The sequence below is a fragment of the Plasmodium sp. gorilla clade G2 genome (assembly GCF_900097015.1).
Source record: "Plasmodium sp. gorilla clade G2 genome assembly, chromosome: 14".
Lineage (NCBI taxonomy): Eukaryota > Apicomplexa > Aconoidasida > Haemosporida > Plasmodiidae > Plasmodium > Plasmodium adleri (nom. inval.).
This window is the reverse complement of record NC_041706.1, coordinates 100001-127500: the sequence shown is the minus strand read 5'-3', so window position 1 is coordinate 127500 and position 27500 is coordinate 100001. Positions and strand designations below refer to the sequence as shown.

Sequence of the window (27500 nt, the reverse complement as noted above, 5' to 3'; positions counted from 1 at the left end):
TTTTATAAAAAAGCACACCAAAGAAAAATACAAGCACAGAAATGAGTGGAATGTAACAAATAAATTAATATATACTTATAAGTATAGTAAATATATATATATATATATATATATGTACATATTTATTTATTTATTTATTTATTTATTACAGTTTGAAAAAATGGAAAGTATGAAGAATAGACCATTGAAGGTATAAATAAAAAACAAAAAAATATACTTTTTAAAGAATATATGTAAATGTGTTCATATATAGAAAGATTCATTCACATATAATTTAATTTATTTTATTTTTTTTAGGAAAGTTTAAAGTTTACAAATAAAATGCATTTAGCTCTTATCAAAAGATATTTCATGTCTTTAATTTTTATAATGTTATCTTATATAATGATAGAAATAGTAAGGAATTAAATAAAAAAAAAAAAAAAAAAAATCATACATTTTCATATATGTTCAACATAAGTTAATTTTATTTTATCATTTTTGAATATTTTTTTTTTTTTTTTTTTTTTTTTTTTTCTTCTTTTTTGGTTTATGGATAGATATATATCTCCAAGGAAAGCAAAAACCCAATGAATTATTTCATCTATAATTTGGATCTGTTACAAAAAAAAAAAAAAAAAAAAATATAGACACATATTTATTTATAACTTATATTATATTCTTCTTTTATGACTTGATTATATATTTTATTTCTTTATTTTTTTTTAAACCAATTTTGTAGTATAATATTTGATGAATTTTATGAAAAGGAATTTTTAAAAGCTCTATACTTTTATAGTGTACATGAAAAAAAAAAAAAATATTATACATATATATAATATATATATATATATATATATATATATATATATATATATATATATATATATATATCATATGACAAATATAAAAGTATATATAATAAATGTATTCATATATTAAACCTTATATTATAGACTATTCAGAAAAATAAAAGAGATGAGGAATATTTAATAAGTATTAAATCAAAAAGGAAATTGCAAAATTTTATTAGCAAGAAGGAAATAGATATATCAGGAATTAATTACCTTCTTTGGGATTTCTCAAACATATCACATGTAAAAAGAAGAAAATATATACAACAAAAAAATAATGAAATATGGTCTATTCTAAATATATAACAAAAGCAAACATATGAATATGTTATATATATATATATATATATATTATATTTTTATGTACTTAGAATAATCTATTAAAATTTGTTAGTCCTTCAAGTGCTAGCCAAAATGTCGAAGAAGAAATTATTTTGGACCATACAATTAAGAACTTAAGTAAAGACTAAAAAATATAAATAAGGTATTTTAATATATATATGTAAGATATATAAAAATATATATATTTTTTATAGATGAATTGAGATACTTTGAAACAAAGATATATGAATCCAAAGATTTTATATTTTATATAAATATAAAGAGATATATAGAAAGAATTATTAAAAATATTATAATATTGAAAATATTTATTATAATAGTAAAGTTTGAAAGGAATTATACATATATATATATATATTTATATGTATATGTTTGTATATGTGTGTGTAGTATTTATAATATATTATAAATTTATTATGATATAATCATCTTTTCATTTTTTTATTTCTTTATAGTTTTCTTTTATAATATTGTTCTATTTTACGTGCGAATTAAATGTCTTATTATTTCCTATAGAAAGCATATTGAAAAAATTAAAACTTATGAAGTATTTTTATATAGAAAATTATGCATATCGTGTGTATAGAATATTATTATGTATACAGTAATATATATATATATATATATATTTTTTTTCTTTTGTAGATCAAATCCGACCCTAGCTTTGGAGATGCAAGAAGAATTATTAAATCACGAGTTGAAAAATATACTAATAAACACAAAATTGAAGAGGTGAATTGTTATTCAATATATATTATAAGAAAGGAATGATAAAAAAAAAAAAAAAAAAAAATAGTGCCTTTTTTTGACTTTAAATAAAAACATTTTTAATGGTTGTGTAGTTGCAATAGAAAATGTCTATTAGACAAAAATATAATAATATATAAGAAAAAATAAGACAATAAAGATATTTCAAATATGTTAGGCATAAATATATATATATATATATATTTATTTATTTATTTTATTTTTTGTTTTCCTTTAGGAAAAGAATTAAAGAAAATTATGAAATTTTAAAAATGGAAGAAAACTTAATGAAATTAGGAACATTAATGTTATTAGGTTATAAAATGGGGAAATATATATATATATATATATATATATATATATATATATATATATATGTATTTTTATTTTTATATATATCTTATTTATCATATATTATAATGTTTTATCTTTTCTTTTCTTTTCTTTTCTTTTTTTTTTTTTTTATGATTTTATAGGTTTTGGTGAAGCAGGAGCTAAAATAATTTCAAAAAATATTAATGAACAAGAAAGAGTAAATTTATTGATCAATGGTGAAATTGTTTATTCTGTTTTTTCATTTTGCGACATACGAAATTTTACAGAAATAACAGAAGTTTTAAAAGAAAAGGTAAAAGGATATAACATATTTTTTGTTATACTACATGAAGGGAATAAATACACACACACATACATACATATCTATATATATATATATATATATATATATATATATATATATTTAACAGATTATGATTTTCATAAATTTGATTGCTGAAATAATACACGAGTGTTGTGATTTTTATGGTGGAACAATAAACAAAAATATTGGTGATGCATTTTTATTAGTTTGGAAATATCAAAAAAAAGAATTTTCGAATAAAAAAATGAATATTTTTAAGTCTCTAAATAATAATTATGATGAATATTCAGAAAAAGAAAATATAAATAGAATATGCGATTTGGCATTTCTATCAACAGTGCAAACGTTAATTAAACTTAGAAAGGTATAAAAAATATATAAAAAGGATTAAAATAATATCTATTTTGTATATTAAATTAAATATTACTATATGATAATAAATATTATTATTTTTTGTCACATATATATATATATATATTACATTTTGAAGTCGGAAAAAATACATATATTTCTAAATAGTGAAAATATGGATGAGTTAATTAAAAATAACATTTTGGAGTTAAGTTTTGGACTTCATTTTGGATGGGCTATAGAAGGAGCAATAGGAAGTAGTTACAAAATTGATTTATCATATTTATCAGAAAATGTAAATATAGCTAGTCGATTACAAGAGATTTCTAAAATATATAAAAACAATATTGTTATATCAGGAGATTTCTACGATAATATGTCAGAAAAATTTAAAGTAATATATTATGTCACTAAAATATATATATATATATATATATGTATGTATGTATGTTTGTGTGTGTGTTTATATATGTATATATATTTAAGAATTCTCTTAGAAAAATCGATAGGGTTACTCTTAAAGGATGTAGGAACCCATTAAGTTTATATACATTTGATATATGTCTTAATAAGGTTAATTTTTTTTGGAGGCAAGAGTATATAAATATGCATATAAACACACATATATATATATATATATATATATATATATATATATATATATATATATATATATGAAATATCATATTTATATATATTAGATTACGAAGAAAGTTAATATGGAAAATTTTGACGCCAATCCCCATTTTGACATAAAACTTTTAAAGGTTATATATGATATTATAAAATTGTCTCTTTTTATCCATTTTTAATATATATATATATATTTATATATATATATGTATATATAGACACTAATATAACATTTAAATGCATTAAAAATAAGTTCAGGTATTTGATGATATAAAAAAGAAAGCCGAACGAAAAAAAAGAAAAAAAGAAGTTCTTAATCTTTCATATAATGTAAGACTACACATATATTTAAAACATAACACATATAAATAAATAGATTAATATATATATATATTTTATTTATGTAATCTTTAACTTTTATATTTTTAGCTTTATGAAGAATATGCAAGAAATGAGGACATAAAATTCATAAAGATACAGTATCCTAAAGATTATTTGGAGCAATTCAAAATTGCCCTTGAATCATATTTAATAGGGAAATGGAATGTATCAAAAAATATACTAGAATATTTAAAAAAAAATAATATTTTTGAAGATCAAATTGTTAATCAGCTGTGGAACTTTTTGAGTATGAACAATTTTCTTGCACCCAATGATTGGTGTGGATATAGAAAATTTTTACAAAAGTCATAAAAATTATTTTATATATATATATAAAATATTGATACCAATAAAAGTATTGAGTTAATTATTTTTTTTTGAAAGACAAAAAAATTGAAATAAAAAATAAAAAATAAAAATATATATATATATATTTAATGTTGTACGTAAAAAATATATAAATAAATACCAATTGGGAATTTTACATAACAAATGAATTTTATGACAACTAATATATATATATATATATATATATTTATATATTTACACATTGATAACAATTTTATTGATTTAATTTTTGCTATTACTCATACAAGTGCGTTTAAACTCTCAACATAATTATAGGCCTTCTCCTGAACAGTTTTTTGACTGTGCATATTTCCTTGACTTTTTTCGAATAGAAGCCATTTTGTAAAAATAATTTTCATAACTCTTGGTTTAAATTTATATGACAAAAACCTTTCAAATATATTTCTAATAAATTGTAGTTCTTTTAAATTTAATTTGATTTTTTCTTTATTTTCATTTTTTGTTAATGAATTGATATGTATATCTAGATAAGTAAACCAGAGGTCTGACCTTTTAGGATATTCTTGAATTAATTTTTCGAAATATGTTTTTCCTCTTTCTTTATTTGAATATTTATATTCAAAACGTGCAGCATTAATTATCATACTTAGATGTTTTTTTTTAGGTAAGGAATGTAAAGATTTTAATAAAATATTATGTGCATATTCTTCATCTTTAAATGTATTATGTAATATTTGTAAATAACATGACCATATTTTTTTAGAATATTTAAATTTTTTAATTGCTTCTTCACATAATTCTTTTAATTGTATTAATTTTTTATTTTTTTTTAATATATTAATTGTATGTAAATAAATTGATTTTTCATTATTACATAATAATGCTCTTTTAAAAATATCATCTAATTTATCACCATATAAACATTCCATATTTATATAACATAAATATATATTTAGCTTTTCATCAATTTCATGAATATCAATAGTTTTTAATGCTCTTTCTGCAATTTTTCTAGCTTCTTCTAAATTATTTTGTTCTAAATAAAAAGCGATATAACTGATCCATATAGCGCTCTTATTTTTTTCCGAGGCTATTAGTCTTTCATAATCGAATGGTGTTACTTTATTATTATTATTAATATTAATAATACTATCATTATTTTTTAATTGTGTATTATTATTATCATCTATAATGTGGTCATCATGATCACTTATAATATCATCATGGTCATATATAATATCATCTTCATGATCACTTATAATATCGTCATCATTCATTTCATCATTATTTGTTAATTTTGTATCCTTCTTTTTTTTATTCTTTTTTTTGGAGCTGTCGTTAATATTATCCAATTTGTCATTTTCCTTTTCCTTTTTATTTTTATTTTTTTTGTGTTTTTTCTCTTCATATATATTTGAATACAAACTTAAATTGCTCGTTTCATTTATTTCTTTAGTTACAGATTTCCCCTCCGTTTTTTTCTTTTCTTTCTTTTTTTTCTTTTTTTTATTTATTTGTTCATCTTTAATATGGATGATTTTTTTGTTGGTTTTATTTTCATCTTCCTTCTTATTTGTTATATAACTATCTTCTTTTTGTTCAACCATTCTGTATAGTTTGTATATCAACAACAATATATATATATATATATATATATATTTATTTATTTATTTATTTATATTAATAAAAAATATATTTTATTTATTAATTTAATACATGTTGATTTTATTTTTTATCTTCTGTAAAAATAGAAAAAAAATAAAAAATTACTTTTTTTTGGAAAGGTTTATTTATTCAAATAAAAGGAACATCTTTAAATATATTTATATTTTTTTCTATATTCTTTTATTTTTTTTCTTATTTCTTAATGTAATAAATAAATTATGTATATAATAATGATATAAAATAATTCTTTTTTATTTTTTTTTTTTTTTTTTTTTTTTTTTTTTTATTAATTAAAAGAGTGTTGTAAATAAATAAATTAATATACATATTATAAAAATATATAATTGTATAATACAATTTTAATACTAAAAAAATTTATATATATATTATATATATAGTATATATTTTATATTCACGTATATAATTGCAAATATCTTCTTTTTTGTTATTGTTATGAGATTTTATATATAAAAATATGAAACAAAAAAATAGGTTTTGATTATTTCTTCATTTTATAATAACTTTATAAAAATGATATATTTTAATTAAGGTAATTATTTTTATATTATTGAAATATATGATATTTTGAATATACCATATGTATATTTTTTCTGAGAATGAAATATAATGTTATAAATAAAATGAATAAATAAATAAATACAAATATATATATATATATATATATATATATATATATATTTTTGAATATAAAAATATTTTGTGAATAGCCCTTTTAATCTTCCTCTTTTTTTTGAAACAATTTTGATTTAAATTGATTAAAATGTTTGAGTTGGTCGTTTTTTACTTTTTGTTGTGATATATATTTAATATTATGAACTCTGAATAAATTATTTTGTGTTCTAAATACACAAGGTATAGCTACTTTTGCTGCTGCTTTTTTTAATACTCTATATACAGGGTCATCAAACCCTAATGTATTGAATGGACTTATGGTAGGTATAGAAAAAATAGTTTTTCCTGATGGTACTCTAGCTACAAAATGATCAATAATACCTTTACCTTGTCCCATTTTTGTTCCATCAGGTTTTTTTGTTACACTATAAGTTGCATGAACATCAATAAAATATTCTTTTTTCTTTCCTAAATATTTTCTTATTGTTTGTTTCATTTCAGCTAATTTTTCTCCTCTTATTCTTTTTGGACAAGCAGCTATTAATGATTTCCCAATTTTTATATCTGGTCCATTCAAAGGTGTTATTCTACCTTTTGGCGCTTTTAATCGAACAGGTAGAGGACTTTTATAAATTATCGGAGGCATCTTAATTTATTTCCTTTTTTAAACATACACATATTAAATATATATTATACTTATCATATATATATATTATATATATATGTTTGTTTTATTATAATGAATTATTTTAATAAAATAAAAAATACATATACACAATAAAATATATATATATGAAAATTATTATATGTATTATTCATATATGTATTGATAAATAATTTAATTTAATATCTTTTTTTTTTTTTTTTTTTTTTTTATGCGCACTAGGAGATAATAAGATAAAATTTAATATATATGAATCTTATTAATAATGATGTAATTATATAAATAATTATATTTTATAAATTTCCATTTTACTTATTTTTTATTTTTTTGATAAATATATATTTAACATTATTAATAATCTTCCTATGGTTTCTCCTGCTTTGTAAATCTTTTCATATTTTAAAATTATAATTTATAGTATTAAATATATATATATATATATATATATATATATATATATTATTTTAAATACTACACACATATAATATATTCTAACATTTATTCATATATATATTAAAATATATATATATATATATATATATTTTTTTTTTTTTGTTGCTATATCTTTTATGTGTATGTCATGATTGTTAAAATATTCAACAATTAACTTAAAATGTTTTTCATGTTATGTGTTATTTATAAACATTCGTGGTGTTAGTACATTGGTAAATATTGTATATATATAAAAATAAAAATTATGTAACAAAAAAAAAAAAGTATACATACATACATACATATATATATAGTGTAAAAACAAAGAATGAAAACAAAATATTAGAATATGTTTAAATTTGTTTATTTGTGATAAGAAGTACATATTTGACGGAATAACATATTTAATATATATATATATATATATATATATATATATATATATATGTATATATAAACAGAATAAATGAATTATTTCTTTTTTCTTAAAAATAAACAAGCAAGATATAATATGTATGAACTATTAATTTTTAAAAAAAATGATATTTACTATATTCATCCAAATAAAAATATTTATATATCAATTATTCTTTTGTACAAATTAAAAATTCTGATTAGATTCATTTATTTATATTAACGATTTTCTTGCTTTCTTTTTTTTTTATTATATATTATAACTTAACATGAGCAAGAACAACTACATTCTTCTGTTTGGACTCCTGTAACACTTTTGCAGGAGGAATAGCATTCGGTTATTTTATTTTCTGATCCTGTTCCTTCGTCGGTTTCGGGGTCAACCTCTGGTTCTACTTCGGGTTCGACTTCTGGTTCGACTTCTGGTTCGACTTCTGGTTCAACTTCTGGTTCTACTTCAGGTTCGACTTCTGGTTCAACTTCAGGTTCCAATTCCGGTTCAGTTCCTTGTTCTGATTTTTCAAGTGGCAAGTCATTACATTGTCTGGAACGAGAAGATGTCTTTGTCATTTTTTTACGATATCTCTTAGATCCCTTACTTGCATGTCTATATTTCATTGAAAAACCTGTTTTATTTTTACAACTACATTCGCATTCACAAAAATTGTCTGGGAGACATTTAATGCATTCCTTTCCAGTTTTTTTAGGTGAAAATATATCTACGGCTGAATAGTTCTTTATATTACTATTATTGTGGTAATGAACGTATGAAGTCCTATTTTCGGATTTGTTTCTTACCCCTTTACCATATGCTAACGTAAGAAGGAGTGTTAAAAGAAAGAAACATGTAGATTTTTTCATCTTTATATATAAGTATATTTTATTATAGTAAAAATTAATATAAGAAAAAACAAAAAAAAAAAAAAAGGATGAAATTAAAGAAAGGAAAAGAAAATATTCAAAATTATATTTATGTAATTGTTCACTTTTATAAAAAAAATAAAAAGATAAAGAAAAGGGAAAAAATGAATATTTCTCAATAAGTAGAATTGATGTTATATTATTTATGAATATTAAAAAATAATAAAAATAAAAACTTATTAAAATAAAAATTAAAATATATTATTAATTGTAAAAATATTTGATATTTGTCAAAAAAATCTATTAATAATTAAGAAAATTAAAAAAAGACAATTTTTTTTTAGAAAATTTTTTGGTTGTTACTTTTATATAAATAGCTATATATAATCTTTTTTTTTTTTTTTTTTTTTTTTTTAAATAGCCATATGTATTTTTTTTTTTTTTTTTAAAGCTATATGTATTAAATTATATTATATTATATTATTTTATTTTATTTTTTTTTTGGGTATCCAAATATATGTTATGGATTAATCCTATGATCTATTCATTTTTGATGCATATATCATGTAGACGTTTATTAATTCATAATAGTATACAATATAATGAGGAATATAACATAAAAATGAATCAAATTTATTTTATTTTATTTTAATATAATTTAATTTAATTTTTTTTAATAATGGAAACGAGGATATATTTTGAGGATAATATGATTTTTATTTATGTACAACCATTTTAAATACGTATGTGCTAGCCAAAAAAAAAAAAAAAAAAAAAAAAAAAAAAAAAAAAAAAAAATTTATATATATATATATATATATATATATATATATATAATAATCGGACAGTATTTTTATTGTTTCATTAAATAAATATATTTATACTATATATAAATATATAGCTAATATTCTTATAATTATTTTATATGTTATTTTACAAAAACAGTACATTGAATATTTTAATTAAAATAGAACATAAATATTGTGTTTGATAATATAGAAATTGGAAAATATCACAATTTATAATTATGTAAATATATAAATGTAAACATATATATATATATATATATATATATATATATATATATATATATATATATACCCATTTATGTAAAAAATATTATAACTGTTATAATTTTTTTTTTTTTTTTTTTTCTTTTTTTGTGCTATACTATAGAATTGATAAATGCACTAATTTTATTAAAACTATAAAACTTTAACACACTGTTTTTAAATAATGTTCCATAAATAGAAAATATATATATATATAATAAACATTAAATATAATAATAACTAATATATTTAAAAAAGAAAAAGACATATATTAAAAAATATACTTATGTATATATAATATACGTCCTCAGTATTGTTTTGATCATAAATCAATCTACATATATTATTGTACATGGTTAAAAACTTATTTTTTTAAAAAATACATATATATATATAATACTATATTTATAATTTTGTTTTATATATATTTATTTATAAATAAATGATACATAAGAAAAATGAACCATATTTTACAATGTTTTATTTTTTCTACTTAACAAAAAAATTTTTATATAATAATACAAATATATAATGTATAAGATAATATTCCAAGATAAATAGTTTTATATAATGTAATTTTTTCTGTCATTTTTATTTTTACAATATTTTTTGTAATATATACACATCCTCCTAATTACAACAACATGTGTACTTTTTAGCTTTTGCCTTTTTAATTATAGGGTCCATATAATGAACCGTATAATTTTTCATCATGAAATATGGATGAAACTAAAAAAAAAAAAAAAAATAAATAAATAAATATATATATATATATATAAATATATATATATACTATATAATATTATATTATATTGTATTATTATATTTGTTTACCTTTGGTGCTGCAAATAAGCTTTTGTCAAATGTAAAACTGTAAGATTCTTGTACGTATTTTTTTTCATACTCACTTGATAAATGATTTACATTAGTATTAACAGTATGAGTTTTATTTTTTTCATTTAGATCTGTTGTTTTATTTTCATTTTTATCATTTTCCTTGTCATTTTTGGTTGCACCGTTTTCATTCATCGTTACAGTTGCTTCAGGTTTATTGTCTGAACTATTCGCCATTTTAATAGTCCTATATATATAATTATATATATATTTTTATATATTATTTTTATTTTATTATATTTTTTAAAAGTTATCCATTTTATTAATTTTGATATTTTCATCTAACTTTTTTTCCCTAGGTACAATTAAATAAAAGTATATATTTTAATTTAAATGAGAAATAAATAATTTTTTATAGTATTAATTTCATATTCTTTTAAAAATTTATTTCGTTTTACTTTTTCGGTGTTATTTATGTTATTTTTTTAATTAGTAGGAATTTATAATACGGTAAAGATATATATATGTATATAATATATATATGTATGCACTTTTTATATTTATATAGATATTTATAATAAAAAAATACAGATAAAACAATTATTTATATATATAATATTTATATATTACTATTTTTTCTTTTTGATTTTATTTTTGGAAAAATAATTTTTATATTATATTCATTATTATCAAAATATTTGTGTGCGAGAAAAAAATTATCAAAAGACATAAATATATATATATATAATAATTTCAGTATGTCCTATTTGAGATCATCGATTTATAAAAATAAATATAAAATAAGAGATATATATATGTTTTCTTTATATATTTTTTAATGTTATATTTTTATTTTTTTTTTTTTTTCAATTATATTAAGACATAAAGTGAAAATACACAAAAAAAAAAAAAAAAAAAAAAAAAAAAAAAAAAAAAAGCGAAAGAGCAAAACGGAAAATAGGAAATATAATTATTTCTTTTCTTATTAAAAGACGATCGTATAATCGAAAATATATGTACTTGAATATACCACCTTGAATTATTAAAAAAATAATAATGTCTTAGAGGAAAATATATATAAATAAATATATATATATATATATATTATACAAAAAAATTATTATATAAATATTTTTTTTGATATATTAATACTCGATATTTGACATAGGGAAAAAGATCAAACCTTGAAATGTTGTGTAATAAATTCATTCTGTTAATTATTATTCTTATTTATTTGAGATTTAAAATTGAAGATATTACTCATATTTAAAAGAAATATTTTATTATGTTTTTTATTCTCTCATTTTTAAATACATATATAGACATTATAATATATATATATATATATATATATATATATATATATATTTTTGTTAAAGGGGCTTTATTTTAAAATTTTTAATTTTCTTATGTACAAAATATGAATAAGCTTCTCTTATGTAACGTCATAAAAACTGTGAGGTTATAGAAACCATGAAACGAAATAAATTTAAAGCGGATTAATTTTTACGACATAAAATAATATGACACACATATAAAAATATATTTATTATATATTATATATATATATATGTATGTATAATTTTTTTTTTTTTTTTTTTTTTTTTTTTTTTGAGGTGAGGAAAATAATATTTCATCTATTCTTAAGTATAAGAAAACTTTGATATATTATGTGTTTTCCTATATAAATAAAATTTTATAAAATATTTAAATATGGCTTTTAAATAAATAAATATATCTATATTTTTATAATATTTTATAAAAAATTTTTAAGGAATTCCAAAATATTATATTTATTATGTGTTATTTATTTATTTTTCTGAACATTATATAGTGCATGTTATATTTTATTATATATATATATATATATATATAGATATATTTATGAGAACTCATAAAAGTATATATTATACTGTTAACTATTATCAGTATTGATATATTAAATCATAACACTTGGAAGAAAAGAAAAAATAAATTACATTATAATATATGATATATAATAATGTAATTAAGAAACATTTTTATTTTATTTTATTTTTTCATAATCCTCTTAAAATAAAATAAAATAAGTGGAATTAAATTTTTTTTTTTTCACAACATATTAAAATATATAAAACATAATATATATATATATATATATATATATATTATTTATATATGAAATATTTTCCACCCTGTGAAAATTTTTTTTTTTAATATATTCTATGAATAATAATATGGTCACTCTTTGAAAATTATATATATATATATATATATATATAATATTTTTTATTTTAAATGTTATTATTTGAGGGGAAAGTACTACATATTATATATATATATATATATATAAATAAATATTTGTATATTTATCATTTATAAAAAGAAAAAAAATTATATATTTTATAAAAGAATATATAGAAAAATGTCAAGGCCTGAACCACAAGTACAAGTTCCTGAAGGTGACTATAAAAAAGGCGCTAAGCTTTTTAAAGCAAAATGTGCTCAGTGTCATACAATAAATAAGGGTATGATTAATAATATAGACTTAAAGAATATTATATATAAATAAATATATATATATTTATATATTTATGTGTAAATTTATATTAATGTATATTTATTTTATCTGACTTTTATTGTGTGCATAGATATATAAGTTTCTAAAGATTATATTTTTTTTATATTTTTATTTTTTTTAAAATTTTTTGTATAGGTGGTGCTGTGAAGCAAGGCCCTAACTTGCACGGATTTTATGGAAGAAAATCAGGAGACTCCGATTTTCCTTATTCAGATGCTAATAAAAATTCAGGTATTATATGGTCAGATAAACATTTATTTGAATATTTGTTAAACCCTAAATTGTATATTCCGGGTACTAAAATGATTTTCGCTGGTATTAAGAAAGAAAAGGAAAGAGCAGATTTAATCGAATATTTGAAGAAGGCTTCTTCAGAATAATTAAAATAAGTAGATAAATAAATAAAACTTAATGAAAAAAGAAAAAAAAAAAAAATATATTTTTACACATTAAAATTTAAGTCCACCCATATATATATATATATATCAAAGAGATGTTATATTATTATAATAAATGATCTTGGCATATATATATATTTTTATGTTTGTAATACAGTGTATATTAAATTATATCTGTAAATGTGGACATATATAAAAATATTTATTCCGAAGAATATGACCACGAATATAATATATAAGAAGAATTACAAGAAATATTTTTTTGTATTCTTTTTTAATAATATAATGGGAAAAATACCACACACACATATATATATATATATATATATATATATATATATATTTATATTTTTATTTATTTATTCATTTATTAATTTATATATTCGTTTATTTTTTAAAACTTTATTTTAAGATATTTAAAAGGAAAAATGTAAAAAAATATTTTCTGAGAATTAAGGAAAACAAAATATAGTTCATATATTCACATCAATATATATAACCACAAAAAAAAATATATATATATATATATATATATATGGTCAAATAAAATAAATTTATATATTTATATATTATTATATTAAAAAAGTAGGAAAAGAAAAAAAATAAATTGTAGAAGGATATATAAATATTTATTAATTTATGACATGTCTAAGAATATATTAAATATATATATATATATATATATATATATATATATATATTATGAATCATTATTTGTTATGTGTACATCTTTTAGCATGTTTAGGATCTGCTCGATTTTATGTTCTTCACATCTGTCGGAAAAAAAAAAAAAAATAGGAAATAATATAAAAAATAATATAATAATAATATAAAGAAAAACATGTATATATTACAATATAAAATATATATTTTATTATATATATATATCCTTTGTTGTGGTTTAAAGATGGTTACTTTTTGTCGGCGTAGTTCATAATTACATAAAGGTCAACTATATTTATACAATGAATATCAATCATTTGTATTTTTTCTTTTTTATCAAAATCATATATATCAATATTTTTAAAAAATTGTACAATTTTATTTGAAATATGTTTTATAATATCTTTAGATTCATTATCATTTTTATTATATATATTTTTGGGTATTACATGTGGACATGTATCCATAATATATTTGTTTATACTTTTATATAATATTTTATCTGATATCAATTTCATAAAATACTTTTCATATATTTCTTTAAAATTATCATCTTTATTTATTAAATATTTATTATATAAATGTTTATCAATATTTCTAGAGTATTCTAATTCTTTTTTTATAACTAAGAAAGTTTCAAATTTTGTTATAAATTCATCCTTTCCTAATACTTTCATTTTCTTTATTATTTTTAATCCATACTTTTTATAAGCACAACTCGAAGGGACGATAGAAAAAAAAAATATATATATATATATATATATATATTATATATATGTATTATTATAAGAATTAATCACAAACAAGTTGATCTTCTGTTTTATATTTATTTATTTATTTTATTATTTTATTTTTTTTGATAAATAATTATTTCATATGTACACATAAATATAAATATTTTAAAAAAATATATATCATTTTTATGATTTGTACTTTTTTTTTTTTTTTTTAAATCATTCAAATGTTTAATATATATATATATTATTTCTGTTCTTTCATTTTATTTGTAAAGAATAATATATATTTTGTATTATTACCTTACCTTCTACAAGGGATAAAAAATTTCCTTACATATATATTATATATATATAATATAATATATGTATTAAATTGTACATATTATTTTACGACATTCATATAATTAAAGTGGGACCAACATAAGGGAATAAATGTATTATATGTATAATTTATATATATATATATATATATATTTATATTTTTTTTTTTTTTTTTTTAATTTTTCCTTTTAACATATATAATTTTTTATACATCTCAATAATAAAGAATATATAAAAATTTTTTTTTTTTTTTTTTTTTTTTTTTTTTTTTTTTTCTCAATTCATTTTTTCAATTTGAATAATACATATAAAGGTTTAAAAACAATTATGTATATATTTTTATTTAGCTTGTTTTAACATTGATTTATGTTTATTTTTGATATAATTTTTTTTGCCGATATTATAACATAAAATATATACTATATAATATATATATTATATATATATATTTTTTTTTTTTCTTTTTTTTTACAATATGGTTTTAATCAAAGTGGAGAATCATGAAGGGAAGAATGTGAGTGCGAATAAGTTTGAGCCCTTTTTTTTTGTATTATATGGTGATATACAATATGGTATGATAAGAGGAAATCATGGATGGTATGAAGAAAGGGAATTATTAAAGAGTGCAATTGAGAAAACGAATAAATTGAAACCTCCATTTGTGGTAGTATTAGGTGATTTAACAAATAAGTTTCCACTTGATCCTATACAAACAAATCAGATAACTGATTTAAAGAATGATTTTAAATTATTAGATAAAGATATTGATTTATATGTATTCTGTGGTAATCATGATGTTGGTAATGTGCCATCTATGGAAGGAATGAAATATTTTGAAGAACAATGGGGTGATAGTTATTATAGTTTTATATATAATAATTGTGCATTTGTTGTTTTGAATTCTCCCATATTATATGATGAAACACATGTTAAAGATATGAAAGAAGAACAATTGAAGTGGTTAGAAAAAACATTAGAAAAATTACATGCATTAAATGTTAAACATAAATTTTTACTTCTACATCATGCATTAATGTATGATGATATATATGAAGGAGAAAATATCGGTTTAATTTATGGAGATAAATTTCATCATTATTCTGAAAAAAATGAATTCCATTTAAAGAAAGAATCAAGACTTTTTATATATGAATTAATAAAGAAATATAAAATTACTCATGTCTTTTGTGCTCATCTACATGCTAATAGAGAAAATGATATTGATCAATATACAAAGCAAATTACTATATCAGCTGTTGGTATGCAGGCAAAGGATGATAAATCTGGTATTTTTATAGTTCAAGTGACAGATGATCAAGTGGATTATAAATATTATCCTTTTGAATACGTTCCCAACTATATCAAAGTTTAAAAGGAAGGACAAACATATAATATATATATATAAATATATAAATATATGTATGTATATATGTATATATGTATATATGTATGTATGTTTTTATATTTTTTCTTATGATTATATTTAATTTATATATGCAAATGTTCTTATTCCTTTTCAACATGTTATATATATATATATATATATATATATATTTTTCTATATTTTATTTATATAAAATCCAGTTATATTTCAATATATATCATTTAAAATATGGGCCAATGTTCACTCGGGGATTTTTTCAAAATAATATATAAATAAATAAATATATATATAATATATTAATATATATATATATATATATATTTTTTTTTTTTTTTTTTTTTTTTTAACCCTCTAAAAAATAATATATATTTATACATACATTAAATAAATTCCGTGTGTGAGTATGATTGAGTTTAATGGAAAAAAAAAATGTAGGTGTAAATTATTCACTCTTAAAAATATGAATTTATTTTTTTTTTTTATTTATAAAGAAATAATTATATGACTTTAAATTAGGAAAAATTATATAATTAAAACATTATATATGTGTATATATTTTATAAATATGTAAATTATTTGATAATTCAAGGATTAAGACACACATATAAATATATATATATAATAATATATATATATATTTATTTAGATGAACTTATTTTAACAATCATCTAAAAAAAAAAAAAAATTATATATACATAAAAAATATATTTATGTATTATAACTTTCGTCAAGTATTTCTTTGAACATGGCTCCTGATACGCTACTAAACAAAGTAGTAATTCAAAAAAAAAAATAATAAAAATAATAAAATATATATATATATATATATATATATATATATGTATATATTAAAGATCATGTTGTCCAGTTTTTTATACTTTGTTCATATGTAAATTTATTATTTTATTTATTATATTTTGCTCTCCATATACATTTATATCTTACTCTTTTATTTCCTATGCCAATCTTTTTTCGTTTTATCTTTTCCTTTTTTGTAGTATATTTATAAATTTCAAAAGATTAATGATAAGCTTCTGGAACTTCTAAATAAATATAGATACGCTTATTTTAAAGCAATCGATGTCATAAATAATTATGAAGATCTTGTCAAAAGGAATAGTAATCTTTTTGATGATAAAGAATTAAGTGATATTTATAATAAAAAAAGACAATGTGAAGAATGTATACTTGAAGATGAAATAGAGATAAGAAAAAAATTACACATTGAAAAGGATAATAATATAGTGTCTAATAATTATATAAAAGATTATAATATAAAAAATGAAAATGAATTGTTTGTTATGAAGGAGGAATCTGTCTTACATATTAAAGATAATAATCATATGATTAATAATAATGTATCATGTATTGTAGATATAAATGAAAAGAATAAATCAAATTATATCGATTTGGGTTCTCTAGATTTCAGTGCATATAAAGAAGATGCAGAAGGATGTATTCAATATTATGAAAATAAAGAAAATATCGAAGAACAAAAAGTGAGGAGGACTGAAGAAATAGAAAAGAAGAGAGATATGAAAATTCATTCATCCAGATATGGAAATCAACATGTTATAAAAAATAGAAATATCTTAAAACAATCAATATATTCTAAACAAAATAATAATAATATGAAAAATGTTTCAGGTTCAAAATATATTCCAAATAAGAGTGTTATAAGTATTGATAAAAGTTTTAAAATAACACAGAACAGAAATATTGAAAATTTAAATAAAAAAAGTGTATATAATAATAATATAAATAATAATAATAATATATTCAATAAAATGTCTGTAGGTGGTATAAATAAAAAAGTTGTTGAGAAAAAAATGGATATACATAAAAGTACATATATAGGCAGCAATAATAAATTATTAAACAATATGAATAGAAGTATATATATAGGAGCAAAGAAAAACACAATCACAAATACAAACACAAATACAAACACAAATACAAACACAAACAATATTAATAATAGTGGTAATATTTATAATAATAGTCATAATTATAAAAACCCTTATGATAATAATATATCCCTATTGTCTACATATAAAAACACAGGGACTATAAATAAAGAAAAAAAAATGAATGATACAGGTAGTAATAAAACTGTAACCAATTCATATATACAAAATAGTTTATATATAAAAAAAGGGAAATCATTTAATGTTTCAAATAATAGCGTATATGTAAATAAAAATATATCTCAAGACAGTATATATAATAAAAGCAATACTATTATATATAACAGCAAGAAGAGGAAAACAAATGAAAATGAGAAGGAAGAAAATAAAAGAGCAAATAAAAATAAAGAATATGATGAGGATAATAATTGTGATGAAAAAAATAAATATAACAAATTGAACAACAACAATAATAATAATAATAATAATATAATTAATAAAGAAATGAATAAAATATCTATAAATAATGATATTTCTAAAAATGTATCTATTTTATATGATTATTCAAAATTTTGTATACCAATAACGTTAGATCATATTAAAAATTTAATTGAATATGATGAGAAAGACTGTGAATTTATTAATACATATACAGGTGGTAATATATCTGAATTAAAAAATGAAGATAATACATTAGAAGGAATTAATATACAGTGTGATAAAACAAAATGTGAAAAAATAAATGAGGAGGTAGATACAAATAAATATATCTATTCAGTATATAAGGGAGATAATATAAAAAAAGAATTATTTATTAAAGAAGAAAAATGTATTATATCAAACATAAATAATAAAAAAAGGGATGATAAAAAGAGTTGTATTACAATAAATAAAAATGTAAATATAGAAGATAATGATATATCTTCTTATTCAAATGGAAATAAAAGAAATGTATGTGAATCTAATGAACAAGATGAAGATTTATTTGTAAGAGAAAAGGATAATAATAATATAAATGTGGAGAATAATGATATTATAAATATGGATAATAATAATAATATAAATATGAATAATATTAATAATAATATAAATATCCATAATAATAATATAGTTGATATTAATAAAATAAATTGTAATAATAGTTATATGCCCATTAAATATACATGTGAAAATAACTCTTTTCAAAATAATAAAAACAATGTAGAATGTAATGATGATAATAAATTACAATTAGATGAGGTAGCTACCAATAAAGTGATAATAAAAGATACTAATGATGACGTAAGTTTAAAATATAAAAATATAATATTCAATATAAATGATGAAATTAAAAAAAAAGTAAAAAAGGAAGAAAAAGAAGAAATAAATGAAAATGTGGAATCATTAAACATATTATGTAATAAACCACGTAATATTAAAAATGTGCCTTTTCCATCTTGTCTTAAAAAAAATATATTATTAAAATCTGGAGAAAGAAAGAGTGAAGTTAATAATAGATGTCATTTGAATTTAGATATAAATGTGGATGTACGATATATTACTCTAAATATGATTGATATAGATGACACGATAAATAATGGTGTGTGTCCTTATAAAGATATGGAGGATAATTATATATATAGTGAAGAACATATAAAGGATATAATAAAATATAGTGATATACTAGAAAGTGAAAAGAAAACATTTTTATATTATCGAAAGGATTTTGAAAGAGATGATAAAAATGATGATAATTATAATAATATTAAGAATACGCTGGATAATATTATAGAATTTAAATCATCTAATGAAATAAAAAATGAAATAATAAAATTAGTAGGTATATCCATATTTTATTGTATAAATGAATCATATGAACCCACTAAATCTTTAATGAATGATAAAAATCTTGAAATATGGTTTACAAAAAAAGAGAAAAATAAAAACAAAAATGAAGATATTATAAATAATATGAGGGGGAATATATTAGATTTGAATTATGGTGAAGATAAAGAATTAATTTTAGAAAAAAACAAAAAAAAAAAAAAAAATAAAATAATTAATAAAAGGTTAAGTAGTATGGGATATTTTAGTCAGGCAGTTATAATTATGTTATGTTCATTAAAAAGACAAAATGAATATAAAAATTTAAAAAAAATTATTACATCTATAATATTATGTACATGTGATTCTTCATGTTTAGAAAAATTTCTTCATACTATTCCAGAAGAGAATAGTAAAAATTATGTTTTATGGCAAGAAACCTTAAATAAATTAAAAATTCTGTTAGGAGAGAACAAATGTGATGAAATAGTTGACAGGTTGATGATAATAGAGGAGGATGATAATATGAATGAAAGTGTAGAAAGAGGTAGAATAATAAATAATAAATATAATAATAATCATAATAATGATGAAAATGATTTAAGTCCATTCTGCAAATTTGATAATGATATGCATTTCTTTGATGATCATATAAATAATTTATCATTCCCTTTTGAAGGTAAAGAAGAAAAAAATAAAAAATATAATAATAATGAAAAGGAAGAAGAAGAAAAGGAAATTTATGAACACGACAAAAATTATGACCACAACGAAATTTATGAAGACGAAAAATTTTGTCTATTTATATGCAGAATAAAAAATGTACATAAAAGATTTGGATATTTATTATTAATTGAAAGTTTTGATTTTGTTTATGAAGATCTTTTAAAAAATATAAGAAATAAATTACGTAGTATTGAATTAATATTAAATAAGCATTTATTATTAAAACAATTATTTTGTAATATATTATATATATGTAACTGTTTTAATAAACCGAAAAGATATGAATGGTTTGAATGGAATATGGTAGTTGAGAAATTAAAAAAATTATATGGATATTCAGAAAATGGAAGAATATCAAAAGAAAGATGTATAATGTTAATACTTGCTAAACATACAGGAGAAATTTTTACAGATAAAGAATTATATTTTTTAAAAAAAATAAGTACATTTTATATAAAAGATTTATATGATAAATGTATAGATTTTATTAACACATATTTAGAAATAAAAAATGAAATCGATACAGAAGAATTTATAGATTCATGTTGTATTCATAACTTAAAAAATAATATAAAAGAAAATAATATATATGATAATTCATCTAAATATTATGTACATGATAAATTTTTAGAAATTGTAAAAAAATTCGTACAAAAAAATTATAATAAAATTTTATATATCATATGGAATATAGTACTTATGATTAAGCAATATTTAGTTATTATATTCTGGTTTAATGACATCAAACCTTTTTTTCCTCTTTTTAATTATACAAATGAAGATAATAAACAAAATAAATCCATACAAGATTTCTTTGTAAATTTCGTTCTCTTTTTTGAAAATTATAATAAGTATATAGATATTTTAAAAAAACAAAATCTAAATGACAACTTAAAAAATACATCCAATGATACCTTTTATGATACATCAAATATAAATATGAATATATCATCTTCAAATATTGAACATAACAACTTAAGAAATAATTATGATATATATACAAATGATAAAATATATGAACAACCTATATATAATGCTGAAAGAAAAAAAAAAAAATCATTGACGAATACAATAGATTATGCATGTTTATTAAAAAGAAAAAGTGCAGAACATAATGAAGCTAAAGAAATTTGTAAACTAACAAATTCTGGAAATTTTTCTGACGTAGAATTTGAATTATCTGATTAAAAAAAAGAAAAATATATATATATATATATATATTTATGTTGTAAAAAATGTAAAATATATGTGATCAATTTCTATATAATTTAATATATATTTTTTATTTTTACCATATATCAATAAAGGTACTACATTAACATGGAAATATATATATATGAATATATTTTATATAATTAAAAATGTGTACATAAATATTATCATGTATTATATATATATATATATTTTTTTTTTTTTTTTTTTTTTTTTTTTTTTTTTTTTTGTATATTCCATATAAATATATATGCTTATTTTATATATGTGTGTACGTATCTTATTTATTTATTTTTAAATATTGTAAGGGAGTACAAAAATTTTTTATGAAAATAAAAGAAATATATTGCAATAATTAAATAGTTACAACATAAATGTGATTATATTATATTTATTAGTTTGTTATTATTATAGGGTCCTATATATATATATATATATATATATATATATATATATATATTGCAACATTTTTTTTTTTTTTTTTTTTTTTTTTTTTTTTTTTTGTGTTATACTTGAAAAGAAGAAATACATAAATTTATTCATATTCACCATCATACATGATATGATATATATATATATTTTGCAATTAATAAAACATAAGAAAAATATAATAAAATTAATACACTTAAAAATTTTAAAGTATTGTTGAAAGTATTTGAAGTTTATATAAATATTCTATATGTATTCTTTACAAAATTTATATCTACATATATAAATTAAAAAAAAAAAAAAAAAAAGAAGGATACCATAATTATATAAATATAAAGATGAAATAAATAATATGTATATATGTGAAGATAATATATATTTTTTTTTTTTTGTGGTTTGAACATTTTTACTTTATATTTTGTTAAATAAGGCAAAGCATTTATGATCATATAATTATATCTTATGTTTTACATAATTTGTTCTATATATATCTATATTGTAATTTTATGCATAGCTTTTTTTTTTTTTTTTTTTTTTTTTTTTTTATATTGTTCTTGTTAATTGGACTCTGAACAGTTACACATATATATTATATATATAAGAATATTAGAAAGACGCAAGTTATTTTCATATATTATCATAATAAAAGTGATTTTTTTAATATTGTTGACTTAAAAATAAAAATAAAACAATATATCACATTATATATATGTATATATACATATATTTTTATATTTATATATTAATTTATCCATTTGTGTTTCTTATTTTTTTTTTTTTTGTTCTTATTTTTTTTTTTATTTTTATTTTTTTTTTGGGGACCTTAAATGGATAAGAAATATTTGCATACTTTAGAAGAATATTTTCTGAGTGCTAAGAATAAAGGATACATTGAACAATATTTGATTAACCCTAAATTGAGCAGATGGGATGTAATACTTTTTTTTGTTTTTTTTGTATTGATAACGTTATTACGATTATTCGTATCAGGTGTTCAAAAAGAGATTATAAGGAAGAATAGTATATTGTATAGATTATCTAGAAATTCATTATTAGACAGAGTGAATAAAAAATATGATTTATCAAAAAGTGGATCTTTATATAAATGGAAAGAGAATTTTTGGTTTGCTCTATGGCATAGTTTTTCTTTTACATATAATTTTATTTTATTATTTCTTATGTCTGGATATTTAAATAATAAAAATGGTTGGATAAAGATGTGTTTCAAAGAACGTACAGGTAAATGGTTTTTCTTAGTTACAGAAGAAGAATATAATGAGAATAAAAGAGGATGGCCTTTTATGTATATAAATAATTATGTATATTATTTTTATATATTACAAATATCTTATTGGTTTTCTTGTCTCTTTTATTTAAATTATGAAAGAAGAAGAAAAGATTATTATGTATTTGTATTACATCATTTATCTACAATTATCTTATTAACATATTCACATGTATTAAATTTTTGGAGAGTCGGATTATTAATATTATTTATTCATGATATTGTTGATATCGTTCTATATCTTTCCAAATTATTAAATTATACCAATTTAAAAAATAGGATGTTTCTTACATTTTTTTATATACTCTTCGTTTTATATTATTTCTTCTTTAGAATATTCTTATATTTCTATTATATAGTTCTACCTTTAAGTAATACAAAAATTATAAGGACATATACCGATGGTTTTATATCATCTCACAAGGACGTTCCTGGAGGGTTGATCCTTCTTATATTTTTGTGGACCCTCATGGTAAGAAATAAGTAAAAGGATATACAAATGGATAAATGAATAAATAAATATATACATACATATATATAAATATATTTATTTTTATTTTCATTTTTATGATAAAGGGTATGCATGTGTATTGGTTTTTCCTCATTTTAAAAATGAGTCGCCTCTTTATAATCAAGACAAGTAAGAGAAGAAAAACAAATCATTTATAAGATGATCATACATATTGTTTTATTATTTTTTTTTTTTTTTGTTTTATTATATTTTTATAGTGAAGAATGAAAAAATTACGGACATTCGAAGTGATAATGAGGATGACAGTACATCCACAATGGAAAGTATCAAAAAGGAAGATTAGTATATAATATTATTCCGAAAAAAAATAAAATTAAAACATATATATATATATATATATATATATATATATATATATATATAATAACTTTTTATAATTCATCATATTTATAAAAATGTGTCTATCTATCCATATATATTTTATTATTTTATTATAATTTTTTTTTTGAATTGTAATGTTTTTTTTATAATTATATATATATATATTTATAAAAAACAAAAAAAATTAAAAATTATATAAATAAATATAACATCATTTCTCATTACTAATTTATACATTTATTTTTCTGTATTTTCAAATTAGCAAATCATTTATGAGTATATTCATTTAAAAGAAAAAAAATATATATATTATATATATATATTATATATATATATTATATACATATATATATTTATATATGAGAAAATCATTTAACCTCAGGTACTTCCCAAGCAGGTACCTAAATTTTTTAATTCCATAATTCTACTTTTTGGTAAACCTCCTGTTTTTTTCTTTTTAAAAAAACCATCATCACCATCATTATTCTTTCCATTGGAACTCTAAAAAAATATATATATATATGTATATAATATTATGTTTATATTATTTCTTTTTTCTTTTTTGAAATAATATAAACATAGAAAACATAAAATTTCATAATAAAGTTTTAATATTTTAATTTAACCTTAGAAATATTTGATTGTCCAAGTAGGGTTTTAAAAAAAATAGCTAGCTGGGGAAAAAAAAAAAAAAAAAAAAAAAAAAATAAACATATATACATATATGTTACACATATATATATAATTAGACATATATATAGGATGGTTTGATATATATTATATACATATAAATATATAATCATTTATTATGCTTTTAATTTTTCCTTTTTTTTTTTTTTTTTGACTTACTATATTAATAACTGTTTTGATAAAATTAATAATACCCTTTATAAAATTAATTATGGGTAATATAAATTTATTATGTGATGCATTTCTTTCCCTTATTTTTTCATATTTTAATTTTCTATCTCTTAAAAATATTTCATAATCTGCATTATTTTTCTTTTCCTTTCTGTCATCCATTTTTCTGTTTTATATTTATAGAAAAATATATAATATATAAAAGTAAATATATATATATATATATATATATATTATATATATTAGACAAATATTAACATTGTGTGGGTAATTATATTTCAATTAAGGAATTTTTGTTATCCTAAAAAAAAAATAAATGATTATATGACATAAATTTATATATATATTATATATATATATTTTGACAATTGTGTTATATATTTTTTATTTTTTATAAAAAAATAAATTAAAATGTAAATTTAAATTTTTTTTTATTTTATGATAAAATTTCTGTCGAGTTGAAAAATATTATTTAAATAAAAATATTTTTTTTTTAAAAAAAAGTAATATATAAATATGTATACATCATATACATAATATATTTATATTTATAAATGATGGAAAAAAATCACAAAATAGTAAAAAAAAAAAAATAAAATATATATTATATAGTGTGTAATATTTTTTCTTGGTAGTATAAAAAAAAAAAAAAAAAAAAAAAAATGTTAGAAATTTTCTTATTTTCCCATTGAACCAAGTTTTTAATATATATATGTATATTTTTTTTTTTTTTTTTTTTTTTTTTTTTTTTTAATTTATACAAATATAGCTGAAATATGCTAATCCTTTTGCCATAAGCAAGGAATTAAAATCGTATATGCTAAAAGTGATGAATGAATATAAAAAACATTTCGAAAAATCGTCAATAAAAAATTGTAATTTAGACGATAATATAAATGTAATTAGAGATTTGATATTAGATGAACAGTATAAAAAAAAAAAGAAAAAAAAAAATATATATATATATATAAATATATATATATTTTCCTTGGGTTTGTCTAAAATCGATTAGTGTTCTGTGTTCTTATGATAGCATTATATAGATTTATAATAAATTATTATTTATTCTGATTTATTTATAGAAATAATTATAATGAAGATATATTTTTGAAAATTCAAAAAAGTTTTCATTTATATGATTTCTTCAATTTATCCTTGTTATTTCCAATAAAAGTTTTAAAAAAAAATGACAAGACGTTAATTGAGGTATTTATAATTATGCAAAATGGGGGTGTAAACAAAAAAAAAAAATATATATATATATGTATTTTTATATTTTATTTTTTTTGTCCATCTGTTTGCTTAAAGCTCATATCGGAAGATACCAATTTGAGTGATCTGGAATTAATTCAAGCTGTTCTTAAAAATATAGAAAATAACAATATAGATAAATTAAACTTTTTTTACGTCGAGAATATAATTTTTGAATTATTAGGTTATATATATATATATATATATATTTATATATGATTATTTTATGAATTATATGAGAGATATATAAAATAAATAGAATTTACATATTTTTTTTTTTTGAATAGATGAAATAATACGACAGATAATTATTGAATAT

The 27500-nt window shown here is 17.9% G+C and overlaps 11 protein-coding genes and 1 pseudogene across 11 annotated transcripts in view, besides 1 other annotated feature; 6 read left to right on the top strand and 6 right to left on the bottom strand.

The window, feature by feature from the left end:
* Positions 1–160: 160 nt before the first annotated feature.
* PADL01_1404200 (adenylyl cyclase alpha) lies at positions 161–4239 on the top strand (the record flags this gene model as incomplete). Its single annotated transcript, XM_028684310.1, has 17 exons — positions 161–190; positions 298–396; positions 540–598; positions 722–779; positions 936–1076; positions 1205–1292; positions 1370–1494; positions 1631–1722; positions 1821–1907; positions 2161–2237; positions 2399–2550; positions 2669–2926; positions 3053–3307; positions 3400–3486; positions 3615–3680; positions 3805–3876; positions 3976–4239. 17 exons carry the CDS (start codon positions 161–163, stop codon positions 4237–4239), a joined length of 2010 nt encoding a protein of 669 aa, XP_028540401.1.
* Positions 4240–4514: 275 nt separating this feature from the next.
* PADL01_1404100 (rRNA biogenesis protein RRP5, putative) lies at positions 4515–5843 on the bottom strand (the record flags this gene model as incomplete). The annotated part of the gene is made up of 1 exon (XM_028684309.1): positions 4515–5843. The coding sequence occupies one exon, from the start codon at positions 5841–5843 to the stop codon at positions 4515–4517; it is 1329 nt and encodes a 442-aa protein (XP_028540400.1).
* Positions 5844–6634: 791 nt separating this feature from the next.
* On the bottom strand, positions 6635–7180 carry PADL01_1404000 (mitochondrial ribosomal protein L16 precursor, putative; the record flags this gene model as incomplete). Its single annotated transcript, XM_028684308.1, has 1 exon — positions 6635–7180. The coding sequence occupies one exon, from the start codon at positions 7178–7180 to the stop codon at positions 6635–6637; it is 546 nt and encodes a 181-aa protein (XP_028540399.1).
* A 1128-nt stretch (positions 7181–8308) lies between these two features.
* PADL01_1403900 (secreted ookinete adhesive protein) lies at positions 8309–8905 on the bottom strand (the record flags this gene model as incomplete). The annotated part of the gene is made up of 1 exon (XM_028684307.1): positions 8309–8905. One exon carries the CDS (start codon positions 8903–8905, stop codon positions 8309–8311), a length of 597 nt encoding a protein of 198 aa, XP_028540398.1.
* Positions 8906–10587: 1682 nt separating this feature from the next.
* PADL01_1403800 (conserved Plasmodium protein, unknown function) lies at positions 10588–11028 on the bottom strand (the record flags this gene model as incomplete). Its single annotated transcript, XM_028684306.1, has 2 exons — positions 10588–10686; positions 10792–11028. The coding sequence occupies 2 exons, from the start codon at positions 11026–11028 to the stop codon at positions 10588–10590; spliced, it is 336 nt and encodes a 111-aa protein (XP_028540397.1).
* A 2167-nt stretch (positions 11029–13195) lies between these two features.
* Positions 13196–13731, top strand: PADL01_1403700 (cytochrome c, putative; the record flags this gene model as incomplete). Its single annotated transcript, XM_028684305.1, has 2 exons — positions 13196–13298; positions 13487–13731. The coding sequence occupies 2 exons, from the start codon at positions 13196–13198 to the stop codon at positions 13729–13731; spliced, it is 348 nt and encodes a 115-aa protein (XP_028540396.1).
* Positions 13732–14449: 718 nt separating this feature from the next.
* PADL01_1403600 (DNA-directed RNA polymerase II subunit RPB4, putative) lies at positions 14450–15089 on the bottom strand (the record flags this gene model as incomplete). Its single annotated transcript, XM_028684304.1, has 2 exons — positions 14450–14522; positions 14665–15089. 2 exons carry the CDS (start codon positions 15087–15089, stop codon positions 14450–14452), a joined length of 498 nt encoding a protein of 165 aa, XP_028540395.1.
* Positions 15090–15945: 856 nt separating this feature from the next.
* PADL01_1403500 (serine/threonine protein phosphatase CPPED1, putative) lies at positions 15946–16842 on the top strand (the record flags this gene model as incomplete). The annotated part of the gene is made up of 1 exon (XM_028684302.1): positions 15946–16842. One exon carries the CDS (start codon positions 15946–15948, stop codon positions 16840–16842), a length of 897 nt encoding a protein of 298 aa, XP_028540394.1.
* A 757-nt stretch (positions 16843–17599) lies between these two features.
* Positions 17600–22478, top strand: PADL01_1403400 (nuclear formin-like protein; the record flags this gene model as incomplete). The annotated part of the gene is made up of 2 exons (XM_028684301.1): positions 17600–17626; positions 17853–22478. 2 exons carry the CDS (start codon positions 17600–17602, stop codon positions 22476–22478), a joined length of 4653 nt encoding a protein of 1550 aa, XP_028540393.1.
* A 1280-nt stretch (positions 22479–23758) lies between these two features.
* Positions 23759–25031, top strand: PADL01_1403300 (translocation associated membrane protein, putative; the record flags this gene model as incomplete). Its single annotated transcript, XM_028684300.1, has 3 exons — positions 23759–24688; positions 24793–24856; positions 24946–25031. 3 exons carry the CDS (start codon positions 23759–23761, stop codon positions 25029–25031), a joined length of 1080 nt encoding a protein of 359 aa, XP_028540392.1.
* Positions 25032–25441: 410 nt separating this feature from the next.
* Positions 25442–26092, bottom strand: PADL01_1403100 (annotated as a pseudogene).
* Positions 25442–26092: a sequence feature (selenoprotein).
* Positions 26093–26487: 395 nt separating this feature from the next.
* The window catches only part of PADL01_1403000 (conserved Plasmodium protein, unknown function), a gene marked incomplete at both ends in the record, with an annotated part of 1973 nt that continues 960 nt past the window's right edge, over positions 26488–27500 (top strand). The window contains 5 exons of the mRNA XM_028684299.1: positions 26488–26508; positions 26700–26857; positions 27013–27136; positions 27239–27365; positions 27469–27500. The exon at positions 27469–27500 is cut by the window's right edge and continues 26 nt beyond it. Coding sequence (XP_028540391.1) covers positions 26488–26508; positions 26700–26857; positions 27013–27136; positions 27239–27365; positions 27469–27500 — 462 coding nt within the window. The remainder of the gene's footprint in view (positions 26509–26699; positions 26858–27012; positions 27137–27238; positions 27366–27468) is intronic.